General features: G+C 46.2%; 1 protein-coding gene across 3 annotated transcripts in view; it reads right to left on the reverse strand.

The window, feature by feature from the left end:
• Positions 1 to 18,877, reverse strand: part of cep162 (centrosomal protein 162) — a 40,774-nt gene that overhangs the window by 7,867 nt on the left and 14,030 nt on the right. For all 3 annotated transcript variants that reach the window (XM_061220158.1, XM_061220143.1, XM_061220151.1), the window contains exons 13-22: positions 18,478 to 18,715; positions 17,329 to 17,468; positions 15,789 to 16,040; positions 11,901 to 12,038; positions 10,634 to 10,746; positions 8,830 to 8,935; positions 8,441 to 8,567; positions 7,625 to 7,788; positions 6,017 to 6,118; positions 4,518 to 4,739 (exon numbers count right to left, since the gene is read on the reverse strand). In XM_061220158.1, the coding sequence (XP_061076142.1) occupies positions 4,518 to 4,739; positions 6,017 to 6,118; positions 7,625 to 7,788; positions 8,441 to 8,567; positions 8,830 to 8,935; positions 10,634 to 10,746; positions 11,901 to 12,038; positions 15,789 to 16,040; positions 17,329 to 17,468; positions 18,478 to 18,715 (1,602 nt within the window). The remainder of the gene's footprint in view (positions 1 to 4,517; positions 4,740 to 6,016; positions 6,119 to 7,624; positions 7,789 to 8,440; positions 8,568 to 8,829; positions 8,936 to 10,633; positions 10,747 to 11,900; positions 12,039 to 15,788; positions 16,041 to 17,328; positions 17,469 to 18,477; positions 18,716 to 18,877) is intronic.

Genomic DNA, 18,877 nt, shown 5'->3' on the forward strand with positions numbered 1-18,877 from the left:
TCTGATTTCATCACTGACAATAACATGGACTTTCTCTGTCTGACTGAGACCTGGCAGCAGCCCCAGGATTACTACCACCTAAATCAGGCTACTCCAGCTGGGTTCTCCTACTTGGACCAGCCTCGTCTCAGTAGCCGTGGGGGTGGGATTGCTGTACTTTACCGTTCCACTCTCAAGTTCACTATTTTAACTCTACCTCAGCACACCTCCGTTGAACACCTTGTTAACTGCCTAGTTCTTGTCCATTAATCATTGTGTCCATCTATCACCCACCCAAACCTTCTCCTGTATTTCTCACTGAGCTTTCTGAACTCCTGTCCACAGTCTGCATCATGTCTCCCAACGTACTTGTCATAGGTGATTTTAATATTCCTATTAACCCCGCCCGATCCACCTTTGCCACTGATTTCCTATCTCTACTGGACTGTCTAGACATTAAGCAACACGTTACCTTCCCCACCCATAACAAAGGTAACACACTCAACCTAGTCTGTTCCACCAGCCAAACTCCCATCAATCTCACTGACCTACTGCTCCCCATCTCTGATCATAAAGCTGTCATGTTTGAGGTCCCTGCTCAGCTATATAGGAAAAAACCTCAATGCACCATCACATTTCGAAATATTAAAAACATTAACAATGCTGATCTCATCAGTCTGATCACCTCGCATCCCACCCCTGATCCACTCTCATTTACCGACGAACTGGTCACCCATTACAATGCCTGTCTCTCCTCCTCACTGGACACTCTAGCCCCTCTTAAAGCACGTACTGTCTCTTTTAACCACTCTGCGCCCTGGTTTACCCCTCAACTCTGCCTTCTAAAAACTGCAGGGCGCCGTTTAGAGAGACTATCCAAGAGAACTGGTTTAACCGTCCACTCCCAAGCCTACTCTGACCATATTAACTTCTACAGAAATGCCCTCACAGCGGCCAAAATCACCTACTACTCCAATATCATCAACCGTGAGAGAGCCAATTCCAAAACCCTCTTCTCTACAGTGAAACACCTCCTTCAACCACTTGATAACTCCCCTGACAACACCTCCACTGACCTGTGCAATAAATTCCTGAGCTTCTTTCAAACTAAAATTGATGACATCCATAAGCTGTGCCTGTCACCCCCACTCACTGCCCTGCCCTCCTGGATGTCCACCCCCATGGACCCCCCATATCAAAGCTGTCTCTCCACCTTCACTCCAGTCACTGAGGAGACTATAACCAAAATGATTACCACAGCCAAGTCCTCCACCTGCCAGTTGGACCCTCTGCCTACCACTCTGGTTAAAGCTGCACTCCCTGCCCTCTCCCCACTGCTCACCCAGATTATCAACTCATCCCTGGTTTCTGGCTCTGTTCCTCCCTTACTAAAATTGGCTGCCATTACACCAATACCCAAAAAATCTGGTGTAGATTATAACAATCTAAACAATTTCCGTCCCATTTCCAACCTCCCATTTGTGTCAAAAGTACTTGAACATGTTGTGGCAGCCCAACTTCAAACTCACCTGGATTCAAATAACCTTCTTGAACCCTTCCAATCTGGCTTCCGACCAAAACATAGTACAGAGACTGCCCTTGTCAAGATCACAAACAACCTCCTCCGTGCTGCAGACTCTGGACTTCTCACCATCCTCATCCTCCTTGACCTCAGCGCTGCTTTTGACACCATCTTCCAACCACTCCTTCTGGAGCGCCTAGCAACCCTGGGGGTCACCGGTACTGTCCTAGCCTGGCTAACATCCTACCTGACGGGGAGACAACAGTTTGTCAAGCTAAAACACCATAGGTCCAGGTCAGCTGCAGTTACCCACGGTGTCCCTCAGGGGTCAGTGCTTGGTCCATTATTGTTCATCTTTTACCTCCTCCCCCTTGGCCGTATCATCCGTTACCATCACATCAACTTCCACTGTTATGCAGACGATACGCAACTCTATATCTCAACCAGGCCCTCTGTCCCCTTGCCCCCCTCCGTGCCTCCTCAGCTGTCTTCATGACATTAAAACCTGGATGACTACAAATGTCCTTCAATTCAATGGCAATAAAACTGAAATCATGCTCATTGGTTCAAAATCCACATTGTCCAAAACACCCAGCTTCCTGATAACCATTGATGGTTTCCCTGTCCCCCTGTCAACACAAGTCAAAAGCCTTGGCATCATCCTGTACAATACTTTATCCTTTGGTCCCCACATAAAAAACATCTCAAGGACTGCTTTTTTTCACTTACGCAATATCTCCCGACTCCGCCCCTCACTCTCCCACACCAGTGCTGAAAATCTAATCCATGCCTTTGTCACCTCCCGGCTGGATTACTGCAACAGCATCCTCTCAGGACTCCCCACCAAACTTCAAATTATACAAAATTCTGCTTCACCTGCACAAAATCTCATGACCACATCACACCCATCCTCACTCAGCTACACTGGTTACCAGTTCAACAGCGCATTGATTTCAAGATCCTCCTACTCACATACAAGGCTTTGAACACCCTTGCACCCCCCTATCTCTCTGACCTTCTTCATGGCTACCCCAGCTCGCACTCTCCGTTCCTCCTCAGCTGGCCTCTTGTCTATCCCCACCACCCGACTCTCTACTATGGGTGCTCGAGCATTCAGCTCTACAGCACCCAGGCTCTGGAACTCCCTACCCATACACATCCGCCATACAGTCACTGTCATCTTTCAAAAAACTTCTCAAAACTCATCTGTTTACTCTTGCATACCCCTGACAGTTTCGTTCCCTTACATGTTCTTGTGTCTATCTCTGTCTGCTGTCTGTTTGTTTGATATGAATTGTATGTTCATTGTAAATTATTTTTAATTGGATATGTTGCATGTTTTTACCATGTTTATTTTGTAATTTGCCCAATGTAAGGTGACCTAGAAAAGGTGTCTAGAAAGGCGCCACCTCAAATAAAATGTATTATTACTATTATTAACTGTACCACAGGACACGCCTTAACACTGTACACTGCACACCATAACACTGTACGCTCCTCACACTGCATCTGTAACACAGGACACGCCTTAACACCATACACTGCACACCTTAACCTCCTAAGACCCGCACTCTTTTTTGGTATGCATTTTTAATTTCTCTTTGCTATTTGGGCTTATTGGGACCTGATAAGTATAAAAACTAAGCATCATCTTTTGACATGATGTAGTTTTTGAGAAAAATGATGTCCACATATGTGGACTCTCGGTCTTAAGAATTAAGTATTATGGTTGTACAGCCCAAAATGTGGAGTCCACGCATGTGTACGCCAGGTCTTATGAGGTTAACACTGTACGCTCCTCACACTGCATCTTTAACATAGGACACGCCTTAACACTGTACACTGCACACCTTAACACCGTACGCTCCTCACACTGCATCAGTAACACAGGACACGCCTTAACACTGTACACTGCACACCTTAACACAGTACACTCCTCACACTGCATCTGTAACACAGGACACGCCTTAACACTGTACACTGCACACCTTAACACAGTACACTCCTCACACTGCATCTGTAACACAGGACACGCCTTAACACTGTACACTGCACACCTTAACACCGTACGCTCCTCACACTGCATCTGTAACACAGGACACGCCTTAACACCAAATTAATCATAGAAATGCCCTAATATCGAATGATTGCAAGTAATTATAGACCGGCTCCACTACATCAGTCTGATAAAACGAGCTCCTGAGAGCCAGGCAGTTATCTCTCAAAATTGTCATCCCTCATTTACGAAAAGTGTAAAATGGTTCAATATGAGCCAAACAGAACACAAGGTTTACAAATAAGTACATTTAATTTATTAGTTATTTGAACTTAATAGGTCCTTAATAGGACATGTCTGTCTTGTATCAAAAGCGCATGGCGTAAAAGGTAATCCTTTCAGAAGTATTTCTTGGTACGATAATCCTTTTTCCTGGCATCAGAGAGAGATGCACAATTAAGGCACAATTCACTCAATCACAGATTATCCGTCGGAAGCATGCATCCCAGCAGGAGGCTAATGTACTGGGCTATAATGTAGTATACACACACATACAGAGCAGCACAGCACTTTAATTGTTTGTTACTAAGGCATTAAATAAAGTAATTTAAATGAGGATCCCAACCATGATATCATTGCAAACCAAATGCCTTAACTGTGATCACATGGCATCAAAGTAAAATCCTTATTTACTTAAATCCTGAGGTATTGTACCATAGTAATGCAGGTCTTTACCTTAACCCTTGTGTTGTCTTAAGGGTCAAAAAAGACCCGCCACTATGTTTAACAGCAGAGAAAACCCCCAAAATGATCTTTTGTGATGAAGTTTGTGATAAGTGACAGGTTGCTTCTTCATGCAAAATATATTTCAATAATAGAAATTGAATTAGGCTGCTTTATTTTAGGGGTTTAGTGAAGGTGGGTGATTTTTTTACCCTTAGGACAAGGGGAGTATACAGAACGTTAAGACAACAAGGGTTAATGTTGTGGTATTGTATTATAGTGAATGCAGGGCTTCACCTTGATGCGCTGGAACTGCTGCTCCATGGCCCTGAGGCTGCGCTTGGCCTCCTCGTCCCGGCCCTCCAGCTCGGCCTCCAGCCTGCGAACGCGGCGCTCCAGCAGGGCCCCCGTCTGCGGGGTCTCAGGGGCCCCTCCTCCGCCCGCCGAGGCCGCCGCAAAGATGAGCGCCGGGAGGGAGTTAGGGTTCCTCCTCCTCAGGATCTTCTCCATCTCCTTCACCTGCCGGGAGAGACCAGAGCAGAGGAGTGAGAGGCAGGAGGGAGTTAGGGTTCCTCCTCCTCAGGATCTTCTCCATCTCCTTCACCTGCCGGGAGAGACCAGAGCAGAGGAGTGAGAAGCGGGAGGGAGTTAGGGTTCCTCCTCAGACACACGCACAACCTTGTAAACACACACAGGCACACAAACACAGACTCACACACACATTCTCAGACACACAACCTCGCAAAAACACACACACCCTCAGACACATGCACAACCTCACAAATACACACAGGCACATGCACATATGCACGCACACGCATATCAGCTATGTGTATGTCCTGTAATGCAAACACACACAACAAATTAAATAAAAACAAAACAAAACTCTGCTAAAACACACTGGGATGGCGCGGAGCATCAGGAGTGATGAGGTGTGTTTCCTACACAATCCGTTCCAATCTGCTGCATGCCGCTTCTACGTGCACACTGAGAGATTCATTGGTCTCTCCAGCGCTCGACAGGGCCTTCATCCACCACGATTCACTGAGCGCTATAGCCGGAAGACGCAAGGCTGCAGATCACACCCTCCCCCTCTCCTCCCCACAACTCTCTGCCAACCTCACACTGTCACAAGTCAGCCGAGCCGTGCCCAAAACGCATCCGTCTCCTCCTGAGACAACAAGAAGCAGCTGACTGATTTATGCGAACGGGGAAATAATTCGCTTTGCAGTACGAGCGCTTCATTTTGTACCCTCCGATAGTTCTCCAGGCATGAAAGGCCACATCATTCAGGGGAAAAGCAAGAAAAACAAACACCAAGGGAAAGCGATCGCAGAGATGCGTCTGAGTGAGTAATGACGTCTGTGTTTTTCCACTGTGACCGACATGTCTCTTCAGGAAATTGACATACTGGATTAATATCATGGCTCTGTATTCATACAGTTTTCCCCCCATTGATAATAACAGAGTTCAGTCATTATTAGGTATTACTCACCACTTATTTTAGGCAGGAAGGTGCATTCAAAATATGAACATCAAGATCTCATATCTACAATTCATGTCTATTCCAGAAATCATCTTGGCCATTTTAACAACAGCTTCTAGACCGCAATCATTAAACCGATATATCAACACAAAGCATGCATCTTTGTCCTGCTCATTAGTAATACAATGTTGCAAAACCAAATATGGCCATCAGTACTCTATGTATATCCCTACCCTAGATATTTGGCCATAATTTTGACCATATAAATCAATTTTACCCCCCCCTCCAGGTGATGGGGTTTTAGACACACCTGTCTTTCCAGGTCCTGTATTCTCTTGGCATCGCCCCCCTTCTCATTCTTCTTCTGCGGCATTCCATCTCTCTTCCCCACCTCCATCTTGAGCTTCTCTACCTGGGAGAAAGTGACTCACTCAAAACGACTTCCAAAGTTTCTGTTGGAGGATGTATCAGTAAGCTTAAGAACAGTGAAATGTGGTAGCTGGGTTTATAGGGGTTGTGTAAGTGTTGTAAATGGGTTTACAGGGGCTGTGTAAGTTTGGTAGCTGGGTTTGTGGGCACAGTGCAAGTTTGGTAGCTGGGCTTGTGGGCACAGTATAAGTGTGGTAGCTGGGTGTGTGGGGACAGTGTAAGTTTGATAGCTCGGTTTGTGGGGACAGTGTAAGTGTGGTAGCTGGGCTTGTGGGGACAGTGTAAGTTTGGTAGCTGGGTTTGTGGGGACAGTGTAAGTGTGGTAGCTGGGCTTGTGGGCACAGTGTAAGTGTGGTAGCTGGGTGTGTGGGGATAGTGTAAGTGTGGTAGCTGGGTGTGTGGGGACAGTGTAAGTTTGGTAGCTGGGTGTGTGGGGACAGTGTAAGTTTGGTAGCTGGGCTTGTGGGGACAGTGTAAGTGTGGTAGATGGGCTTGTGGGGACAGTGTAAGTTTGGTAGCTGGGTTTGTGGGGACAGTGTAAGTGTGGTAGCTGGGCTTGTGGGCACAGTGTAAGTGTGGTAGCTGGGTGTGTGGGGACAGTGTAAGTTTGGTAGCTGGGTTTGTGGGGATAGTGTAAGTGTGGTAGCTGGGTGTGTGGGGACAGTGTAAGTTTGGTAGCTGGGCTTGTGGGGACAGTGTAAGTGTGGTAGCTGGGTGTGTGGGGACAGTGTAAATTTGGTAGCTGGGTTTGTGGGGACAGTGTAAGTGTGGTAGATGGGCTTGTGGGCACAGTGTAAATGTGGTAGTTGGATTTGTGGGGACAGTGTAAATGTGGTGGCTGGGTTTGTAGGGACTGTCTCTCTTCAGGAAATTGATACACTGGATTAATATGAAAGCTCTTAATACAGCTCGCTCCACAGAATTGATAATATTCAGTCATTATCTGACAGCTAACGTTCATGGCAAACTATGTTTGCAGCAAACGGTTACTGTTGAACAATTATAAAATGAACATTCCATTTAGTTCTCCACCAACGCAAATGGATGTGACTTAGATTTAACAATGCCAGCTCGCTGATGCATTAATTTATTTTTCAAGGTAAGAACAAATATTACATTGATTAAAGTGTATTATAACAGCCAAATAACTTTTAGTTATACAACTTTTGTTCTCTCCACGTCTTCCGTCGACAGCCATTTCTGTTCGCGGCGCACTACCTTTCAAAATAGTTAGCTAACGTTAGCTATGTTTGCAATCTTGAACGCACCTCAGGCATAGTATATAGGTGCAGTATGTAGGAACTGTGCGGGTACTGTGCGGGTACAGTATATAGGGACTGAGTGTGGGAACAGTCTGGGTACAGTATGTACGGACTGTGTAAGCATGGGTACAGTCTGGGTACAGTATGTAGGGACTATGTAAGCGTGGTACAGTCTGGGTACAGTATGTAGGAACTGTGTTAGTGTGGGTACAGTCTGGGAATGGTACCTGCTCTTTGAGTTTCTGGGTCTCGGCTGTGGCTGCCCGGAGCCTGGCTGCATCCTTGTCCAGAAGTTCCTGGTTTTCTGCATACCACTGCAGCCTCTTCTTCAGTGCAGACACCTCTGCCTTGTGCTCATCCAGCTGCACCCTCATCTCAAAGTTCAAGTCACCTGTCAGTCACAACCACACATCCGCCCCAGATGATGTCACTCACTATTCCACTGATCCACTAACACACAGCTGCTCCAGCTGTTCATGAACACTGTTGATATGATTCTGAAAGGTGACCAATATTAGTTCTTCTGCATTCACAAATGCCCCAAATCACTCCCAAGCATCAGACATCCTTGTGTGCTAGCTGGGTTTGTAGGGACAGAGGAAGAGCCAAAAATTTCTTTGCTTGTCTTCCAATATTTCAAACCATGAATAGAGATATTCTTTAAAACATGCTGATGAAAATAAAAAGTTTCTCGGCTCACATCCCTAAAAACTAGCTCACAAAGGCAGGCTTCGTGTTGCGTTCTAATTTAAAAATAGGTATGGTGCGAGGCATTTATTTGCTGAAACTACACTCAGCCATACAGTACCCATAGATGTTATGATTGCAATATGTTCTGGGTTATGTGTGACTGTGTAAGACAAAAAATATCTGAAGCTGTTCTGATAGGAGTCCAAGCAGAGAGATAAATAATTGCTTTTTGCATTTCCTCTCCGAGCTGCATGAATAAATTTGCATGAGGTCTCTGAAACAGAGTTTGGTTAATTTTCCGAGCTACCCACGCACGTGAGCGGAGGATCTGCCGCCACACGTGCATACCCCACCTGAGGTGTAGGTGACCTGCGCTCTGGCCAGGTCTCTTTCCTTCTTCATCATCTCCAGGTCCACTTCGAGGCCCTGCTTCTCCTGCCTCAGCCGCCGGGTCTCCTCCGTCAGCCTGGTCTCCGCCTTCTACCAACCGAGAATGAGCCAGTGAACCCACTCAGGTTACTACTCTTCCAAACACCACTGCTGCGGAGGGCCAATTACACCGTTTAATACTGCCTACAAAATTTACCAGTGAAACTATATTTCAATACGAGTAAAAGCCATGTACAGAGACATTACATCTTACACTGCACATAACCTCACAGCAGAGATACTAGCACACAGAATAACCCTCGTTCAGCCTTGGAAAGACAAGCTAAAGGGCTAGACCGCTGAAAGCACTCACCTCTGCGGTCTGCAGCTGAGCCAGCACGTCTGTGAGGCTGTGCCTGGGACCCTTCTCACTGTCCTTTCCCACAATCCTCTGCATGCTGCTCCTGTTTATCTGTTCCCTATGGGAAGAGGAAGAGATGTTGTGTAATGCAAATACATGATGTTAGGCCATAGAGCAAGCCGTGTGCTGCCTTAAGAGAGGTGCTGATTGCTCCCTGCTATGTGCACTTGTTCTGCACTTCACATGCCACTGTTCACTCTGCAGTCCACCAGCTGAGCTGCGCAGTCATTGTATCAGTCTCTATACTTCCACAAGAAGCGGCCTAAAGGCGCCTAGCCAACCACACATGTTGCACAATGAGGGCAAATCCAGCTAATGAAGGCCGTCTCCCATGCCACAGCCCACACAAGTGCGGTCGCTATTCCATCCAAGGAAAGAGTCACTGTGAAGCGGTTATGAATTTAGCAGCAGAAGTGTGAGCTACTGTTCCTCCTCATTGTACCCTTTTCATACCTTGCAAATGTGATAACTCTGTGATAACGCTATCTAATTTGTCCAGCTGGGTTCCCCAGCAGTCAGTCTGTTCTGGAGTCTGAAAAAATCACCCTGCAGAACAGCCGTCAGCAACGACAAAGTGCAGCTTCCTCACGAGTCATGACTCACCGCTCCTTCTGCAGAGGCTGAAAACATTCTGCATTCACCTTCACACTCCCCTCCACCCTGCTTCAATATCCAAGCCCAGTGATTAGATACCAACAGAGAATACCAATTTTACCATGTCCATCTCATAAAATGGCCACTTCCTTTTGACATTTTCTCTACAAATGTATTTCAAAAATAGAAGAGAAAACAATTGGAAGAAACTGGTGGTATTTTAGACACACACAAATGTACATGCATGTACCACACACAGACAGGAATTTGGATCATGTTAGAGATTGACTCATCATCTAGACTCTTCTATTAGGAACACTGGTACACCTACTTATTTGTGTGATTATCTAATCAGCCTATCGTGTGGCAGCAGTGCAATGCAAACAATCATGCAGATACGGGTTAGGAGCTTCAGTTAATGTTCACATCAACCATCAGAACAGGGAAAAAATGTGATCTAAGTGACTTTCACCATTGAATGATTGTTAGTGCCAGACAGGGTGGTTTGAGTATCTCAGAAACTGCTGATATCATGGGATTTTCACGCGCAAGTCTATAGTGTTTTCAGACAATGGCGTGAATAACAAAAAACATCCAGTGAGCAGCAGTTCTGTGGACAGAATGGCCTTGTTGATGAGAGAGGTCAGAGAAGGGCCAGACTGGTCAAAGGTGAGGGGAAGGTGACAGTAATGCAAATAACGCATTACAACAGTGCTGAACACACAATGCTTCAAACCTCTAAGTGGCTAGGCTACAGCAGCAGAAGATAAGTCTCAAAAATAAATCTAATAAATACCCAATAAAGTGCTCACTGAGTGTATATTCATAGTTCTCATTCCTGGCCCTGGACTGGAGTGCCCATTTGGATGGTGCTTTTTATTCCAACATTATTATTATTATTATTATTATTATTATTTTATTATTATTATTATTATTATTATTATTATTATTAAAGACCTGCTATTTATGTTTAATGGGTGTCACGTTACATTGACTAAAGCAGAGATTATGGAGAGTACCAGGGCTCACACCCTTACCCATCACACACACTGCGACTCAATCAGTCCGATGGGTATTTCTCCAGCTGCCTTAGACACCCCAGCAGGGTGACACACAGATGGGACTGAACCCAGTGACCCTCTGGCCGGGTGTGTGCACTCACCTGGCGACAGCCAGCTCAGACAGCAGCCTCTGGTTCTCCTGGAACATGGCCTCCTCGCTGTGCTTGCTCTGGGCCTGCAGGTCCTTCACCTGCTGGTACAGCTTCTCATTCTCCTTCAGTGAGCAAAAACACAACACAAACAGGAACTATACTATAGCAAAATCCATCCATGTAGCTCTCTAGCTGCAGTGCCCTGCATAATGTTTGGGACAAAGACCCATTATGTCCTTATTTGCCTCTGATGTGCCACAATTTTAGATTTGGATATGCAACAAAATACGAAAAATGACTACTTTCATTTACATAATATTGTTGTATCCCAAACGTTATGGTGCCCTGAAATGAGGGGACTACGTATAAACACTGCTGCAGTTGCTAAATTTACCAAAATGTAGTGGCCTGACAATAAAATTTGACAATGTGCACTTTAACCATATGTCATTTTTAGGAATGACAAATCTTAAATAGTGGAGTACAGCAGCAAATAAATAAATGATGGGTCTTTGTCCCAAACATGATAGAGGGCACTGTATAATCAACTTTTTAGCTAATGACTATTCATATTTGAGTACTTGACTGGACTTACTGTAACTAAAATTGTATGTTGCTGAACAGAAACTGCAAGCATGACAAGAGGGGTTTACAGGTCTAGCGTAACAATTGCAAAGGAATATGAATGCTTACAAATTGCAGATTACCTCATTTATATCCTGGGTTTTCCCTTCATACTTTGGTATTAAGGCAATCTAATGCCACTCTGCAGTTCACATTGTTTGAGAAGCCAAATTCTGGGCTTCCATAATGTCTCTTTAATGCTAATCTGCTAGCCAATAGGATCACTTGTAATCACATCTTTTTTTTTATTTTTATTTTTTCATAATGGCTCTCAACAAGGGGCTGAGCACATCCGATTCCCAGCCCAATTTGCAATTTGGAATGGCTAATCGTCAGCAACAGCAGCCGTGTTCATGCACAACCCCACTGCCAATAAGGGAGAGTGTAAACATTCCACAGTTCTCCTCTGAAACACGGTGTTGCCAGCTGCTTTTTTAACATGAAGGCGACAGGAGCCGGTCGTGGATACAGTAGATCGGGGTTTGTGCTCATCACTATCTGACAGAACTGTCCTAGTCACCCTATGGAGCTAGGGACAGGTAGAGGCAGGCAGGCAGGAAGTGAGGGGGCAGGGCCAGGTAGAGTCAGGCAGGAAGTGAGGCGCCAGGGACAGGTAGAGCCAGGCAGGAACTGAAGGGAAGACAATTTCTACCTGGTGGTAGCCCTGGATCAGGGTCTCTTGCTCTTTCACCTCCTTCTCAATCAGTTTGAGTTTCTCTTCAGTGACGGGGTCCGAGGCCTCACCAAAACTCCACTTCCTCTTCCTGCTGGCCTCCTCCATGCTCCGCAGCTGTGGAGCGGATGGTTAGCTCACATACAGAGGGCCAGATCGCAGAACACCTTCCCCACTCTCAAATCTACACAGGGGAAGGGATTCACATAAATTCCATCGACACCCTGGGGCTCAAGACTGTGACTTTGCAGTGCGAGTGATTTATTTATTTCTATTTTTTTTTAAAGGTTGCACTGGCGTGACTATAAATGTAATTACCTCTTCCCCTCCCCTCTCCATAAGAGTGCTGCTATGACAACGTTTATGCTGCAAGCCATTTGGCACAGCCCTCAAACCCAGAAGTGAGCAAGCATTTTTGAGCTATGGGATATCAATGGGTGTAATTTATGTCGCAGAAGAAAAGCTGAAGAGAGTTTCAAGTTATGTTAACCACAGCCCTTATTTTATGCAAAACTTGAAATATCTTTTGGAAAAAAGCATTGTAAAACTGCTGAGGCGGATGGCGGAAAAGAGACTTCCTTGTTGGCCTACAAAAAGATGTCATCACTGTAACACCCAGAATAAGCGCCGAGGGACTTCATGCCCCTTTGTGTACCAAGAAAGACTTGCCACAAAGCCCACTGGAACCACACTCCCCATACACCCCATTAAAAAGAGATGTATCATATCTACGCTACCCTGAACTCATGTGGATTAACGCATGTGCTGTTTTCCTCCCAGTGCAAACCCAAGGATGCAAAACCAGCCTGCAGACACTGACGTTCTTTAAAGTCAATGAGCAAACACCGGCACCAATCAGAGGACGAGGCTGGGGGCTAATTAAATCTCACCAATTACATCTAAAAATAGACCCATTAATCTGCGGCCAAGCTTCCCGCATTGATTTCCCCCTGGAAAGCGCCGATATTTGCCTTAGCCTGAGAGAAGCGCGGGTTCTTTGATTAAACATTCGGGGCGGGTGTCCATCGAGCAAACAGTGTGTGGCGATAGCCAAGTGCAGTCACTCGGGGGGAAGAAGGCGCTGCATTCTGATGAGCTCGTTAGCATGAGGGAATCATTAGCGGAGGTTCATCCGGCGGGTTTGGAGGCTGGCAGTCTATTAATTCCCCCCTGGCTCCCCTGGCTCTTTGTTCTCCAGATACATTCATATTTCCTTGGCAGGAAGACGCCAAAGACCTGCGGAAACTTAAGTGGGAGAGCTTGTGCTGAGGACAGCTCTGGGGATAATGAGCCCCCCCCCCCTCAGCCAAACCGTTAAGTGACCCAGTTAAATTGGATGATTTATTCATTCAGGTTTTGCCCCCACGCCCAAACAACTTTCCAGGTTCTTTTGTCCTGTGGGAGCATCTCGTAAGACCTATAAGGGCAGCTCAAACGCCACACGTCAGAAGTGCTATGTCCATCCCCACTATGGGATAAACTAACAGTGCTGATGGTCAGACAGGGATGGGTACAGGTGGAGGAAACGATCTTATTTCATCTTTCAGCAACCCCTCAGCTCTGAGTGCAGTAGTGCTCACAGGAGAGTTCTCAAATTCAACCGGCTGCCACCCACAAACATAACCAAGGCGGCAGCTTTGATAGCACAAAACAGTTTAAGAACAGTATTAATGTTTTGAGGTTTTGTACCGCAGTCAGGCCTGCCTGCTATGAAGGCAGGTCAGTGTTTTTTTCATGAACTGTGTCGGCTATATTTTATGGGGGGGTTTGGCCGCACTAGTTTAGCCAACATTTTTTTAAGTTTCTTAGCCAATAATGAGTGTATCTCTTCTTCTGTCTGTAACTGACCCATTTAAAAGTAATAGCTCAAGCCTTAAACTGCATTGATTAATAGTGTCTTCATTTATTAAACAGAGACAGTGCACAACATAAGACAGCACCCGAGTACATAAGACATAAGACATAAGACAAGCAAAAACATGACCACCTGCCTAAGATGCTGTTGGTCCTCCACGTGCTACCAAAACAGCTCTGACCTGCCAATGCATGGACTCTACAAGCCCTCTGAAGGTGTCCTGTGGTATCTGGCACCAATACATCAGCAGCAGATCCTTTAAGTCCTGTAAGTTGCGAGGTGGAACGGCCATGGATCGGACTTGTTGCATGAACACGTCACCACATTCAGGTCTTTACACCTGCCAATTTCTCCCGCATCCAACCAGACTGTAAGCGAACAATATCCCAGACTTTGACATGCACCGTTGTTAGGAGATAACCACCGTTATTTGCTTTAACTGTGAGTCGTCATAATGATTTGGTTGATCGGTGTATGTCTTGTGCATCACAAACCTTTGTCAACCTTGAAGTGCAGATATCCTTCACGAGAGGTGTCAAGGGTTCAAAATATTATTTGGAGAAGCATGACCACGGAGGCCCCAAGCTGGCTGTATTTTACATTTAGCTAGCCAGTCTATGACCAAATTGAGAACAATGGTTTAGTGTGGTAAACTGAGCAGGTTGTTTCAAGACTGGACTGAAACAAACATTCTCTTTTCAACAAGGATAGCATGGCCCTCCAGAGAAACAAGTGTTCAAAACTTTCAGCTTATCAACTGTACAGCTGACATCTCAAGAATTTTCATCCAGGGGGAAGAAGAAAACTGCGGTTTGCTTTTTCACTGTACAAGCCCGGAGATTAAGTTCCAACCATGTTCCGACAAAAATACCTATTAGCTAATTTGCTATGAACCGCACAACGTGTTATTAGTGTAATAGAATAATGAGAGCACAGTGCTGCAAAACCATGACAACGGCTGCTAATACAGGCCTGTCATCCCTCACTTCACTGAGGGATCACATTAAAAGCCCAATTCGCCTCTGCGTTCTTTGTCTCACCGCCAGCGCACTTCCATTTTTCAGTCTTTGCGTGGTACACATGGGGTTGTTGTCTATCGCTTGCATTCTCAGTTAAAGTGGCTGTAAAGGTAAATCTGTGAATTGATTCAGTCCACATTGTATGTGGTTTTTATGGTATGTATTAGAGACAGCAAATGCATGGCAATATTGACTCATATCAGTGTAAAACATTCCCATCGATTCCTATGGGAGGATTAAATGGAGGGCGGCATGGATGGTGCAGTGGGTAGCACTGCCACCTCACAGAAAGGAGGTCCTGGGTTTGGATACCGGTCAGCTGTGCGGAGTTTGCATGTTCTCCCTGTGATCATGTGGGTTTCCTGATTGGAGAGACTAAATTGACCATAGGTATGAGTGTGTGAGTGAATGGTGTGTGTGCCCTGCGATGGACTGGCGACCTTTCCAGGGTGTATTCCTGCCTTTCGCCCAATGTATGCTGGGATAGGCTCCAGCCCCCCCACGACCCTGTTCAGAATAAGCGGGCTAAAATAATGGATGGATGGATGGATTAAATGGGTGGAGTTGAATTTATCACTCTGACCCATTGGGTCCAGATCATTTATGACATCAACAGGGACCTCACCTAATGGCCAATAAATGCTTAAGTCACACTGCATATCCCATAGTTTCATGAGATTTGTATAGAGACGATTTTTCAGGAGTGGGTTCCTTAGAGTCCTACCTGGTAAGGGTTGGGGGTGGAGAGGGTCAGGATCAGATGAAGTGAGTGGTGTAACATCACCGTCAGGCATTTGGGTTCACCTCCATGTATTTTTTCCTAATCTACCACTTGTATTTCACCCTATCCTCCTCGGAGAATGGAAAAAGGCGGTCACACAAAACAAAAAGCTCAATTCAGTGGTGGTGGTGGTTTCCCGCAGAGGTGCTTGGCCTCCGCTGCTCAGCGGGACAGAGTTCTCGCAGCGGCGAGGTAAACTCAGGGAAACTCACCTTGCTGTGCAGGATGTAGTTCTCCTGCTTGAGGGTGATGACCTCTTTGCCGTGCACCAGCCGGAGTTCTTCCTCCCGGGCCTGATGCTCTGCCTCCTGCCGCTCCAGCTGCAGTTTCATCTGGTCCAGCAGGTGGCGCTCTTGGGTGTCGTCGCTGCATAGCGACAGAGCGACCTCTCTCTCCCGCTGGGGGATGCCTGAGGTTCTGACCCCCACTGCCTCGTCCAGAGAGGACGCCTCCCACGTCTCCTTCTGCAGAGAAATGGAGCCCCTTTAATTACACTGATAAGTAAAACACAATACAGCAATCAGGAGAAAATTTGCATTACAACCATGATGTGATTGTGTTTAGCACATTAAGGCAGAAATGCCTTTATCATAATTCAGGATGAATTAAAACTACAGGGTAGTTTTTAAAACACTGTTTGCCATTTATTGTGGCATCCTTGCCAGGGACATTTTCTGGCTGGATGCCTCTAATAATTTCTTTAAGATGCTGACAGTGTACCCATGTTTGGCTTTGTTCTTTTTCTAACGAATGCTAGTATGTCTGTATGGCTGTGTCGAATTAACCCTACAGTGACACATTGAGGGCTGAAACACTGGTCACAGACATCAAGTCACATGGTGAGAAATATCTACAGCCCCTATAAATGTACAATACCTGACTTTTAATATTACAGAGTATAGCATAAACAGTGGGATATCAAGTCATAAAATGAAACTTCAGCAGTGCCTTCAGGAAAGCGTGGAGTGGTGCTCCCCTCTCCGACTCTGTGGTGAATGAACGTGGTACCACGTCCCTTATTAACAGAAGCAGTGATGAAAGCACCAGAAGAAGCCATTAGAGGCTGCTCTGGACATCCATTATCCTCAGCTAGTTTCAAAAGGAATTTCCTTCATAGACCTCCAGCAAGCCGGCAACCAGTTGCTTTTTCCAAATACCGCTTTTTGCCAATACCGCGCAGTAACCGAGAATGGCTCCTAGAGTTTAAGCACAGATTGGATTCGCTCAGCCTCTGGTAGCTTATCTTAAATTCTGTACTGGTGCTGCCTGTTATTATTTTCAAACACACCAAAACAACCCCTGCTGTCCTCGTTGTCTGTTCGCGCGGTGTTCTTTCATTACCCCTTCCCCGATTTCACCCACTGAAAGCACTCTTGTGGACGTGTTATTTTGTTTTGCCATTTCTGAAGAGAGACCTCAGGACCCCAAACACTTTTACTGTCTAGCACTTCAAGAGAAAAGCAACAGTCCATTGATCCAACGGTGCAATTTTGGCTTTATTTCCAGAGACGCTGTTGTGAGTAACAGCCCACCGGCAGGCCCCGGGGCTGCAGCTAGGACACGCAGCCGTCTGGAAGCGCATTAAAAAGCCGCCGGGTCAGCTCGACCTTTTGCGCACATGGAAATTACGTCTGGGCCCAAATCGTACGGTTAAACTGAAATACATGAAACAAAACGACCCTTTTAATCCAAGCGCCTGCAGGCATAAGAGAAGTTAAATCAATCCGCTGGGGCAAGGTATGGGGAGGTCACCTTTCTCTCTGAGCGACGTCGAGGCTCGCTGTTGTCCTGGCAACCGCTCCGCTCAATCTGATGCTGGAGGTAGTCGGCGAAAGACTGCACGGAGGCGATGAGCTCACTGCTTACCTTCATCCCCGCGTTGGTCTGGGGGCCTGCGTGAATTACAGCGCCACGGCACGAAAACATAAAACAGCCTAAAACTGCACTGCTATTGTCTGGGCTAGGGTAGAAGCCATTCATTTTCTTTCTATAGAAAACTAATAATGACAGACTGTAACCACCATCAATATTAACACCTTACTTAAACTTACTAAAATGGGCTCTGACCACAGTGCAGTTTAAGGGGTCGATGCAGACAATGTGCATGTTTAGATATTGATTGAAGTGGAACTTTCAGCGATGGTCTGATGCAGCCACCCTGATACCAACGAGCACTGTACACACTAAGCTACACAGCTCACTCAGAGGACCAGGTACATATCAGAGCACAGGCCAAGCTTTCACTGACAACTGACCCGGAGGCATCACTGGGAGGAGCCTCTCTCTATCAGTGATCAGGGGAGTAACCTGCCTCTCTGAATCAGTGATCAGGTGAGTTACCAGTCTCACTGAATCAAGTGATCGGGTGAGTTACTGTAGGGGAAAAAACCTATGGCCCCGAATTTACCAGTCTCACTGAATCAAGTGATCGGGTGAGTTATCAGTCTCACTGAATCAAGTGATCGGGTGAGTTACCAGTCTCTCTGAATCAGTGATCAGGTGAGTTACCAGTCTCACTGAATCAAGTGATCGGGTGAGTTACCAGTCTCACTGAATCAGTGATCAGTTGAGTTACCAGTCTTACTGAATCAGTGATTGGGTGAGTTACCAGTCTCTCTGAGATAGTGATCAGGTGAGTTACTAGTCTCTCTGAATCAGTGATCAGGCGACTTACCAGTCTCTCTGAATCAGTGATCAGGTGAGTTACCAGTCTCACTGAATCAGTGATCAGGTGAGTTACCAGTCTCACTGAATCAGTGATCAGGTGAGTTACCAGTCTCTCTGAATCAGTGATCAGGTGACTTACCAGTCTCTCTGAATCAGTGATCAGGTGACTTACCAGTCTCTCTGAATCAGTGATCAGGTGAGTTACCAGTCTCACTGAATCAGTGATCAGGTTACCTGCTCCCCCCTGCTTCAGAGGCACCGATTTCACACTCTTCTTTGGACCCGGGGGCTTAGGAGTCGGGGGCTTCTTGTGAGGGAGGGGGACGGGTTTGGCCTGTGGACTGGTCCTGCTTGGCCCGGAAGTCTTCGTTGCCGTGGGAGACTGCCTGCCTGCCTCTCTCTTGCTCTTGGCAGGTGGGAGGTTACTCTTCCTCCAGGAGGAGAGGGAGGATCCGGAAGACCACACAGCGGCCTGGGGGAACAGCAGAGCTCAATGCAATCTTCATCACAGTCATTATCGTCATCAACATCATGAATAAAAATTAAAATTTCAAACCAGTGCTCGAAACTGCAGCTGACTGAGGGGAAATCGTGGGACAGTTCAATTCCATTCAATTTTATTTTCACAGAAGAC

Source organism: Conger conger, chromosome 1 (genome assembly GCF_963514075.1).
Source record: "Conger conger chromosome 1, fConCon1.1, whole genome shotgun sequence".
NCBI classification, from domain to species: domain Eukaryota; kingdom Metazoa; phylum Chordata; class Actinopteri; order Anguilliformes; family Congridae; genus Conger; species Conger conger.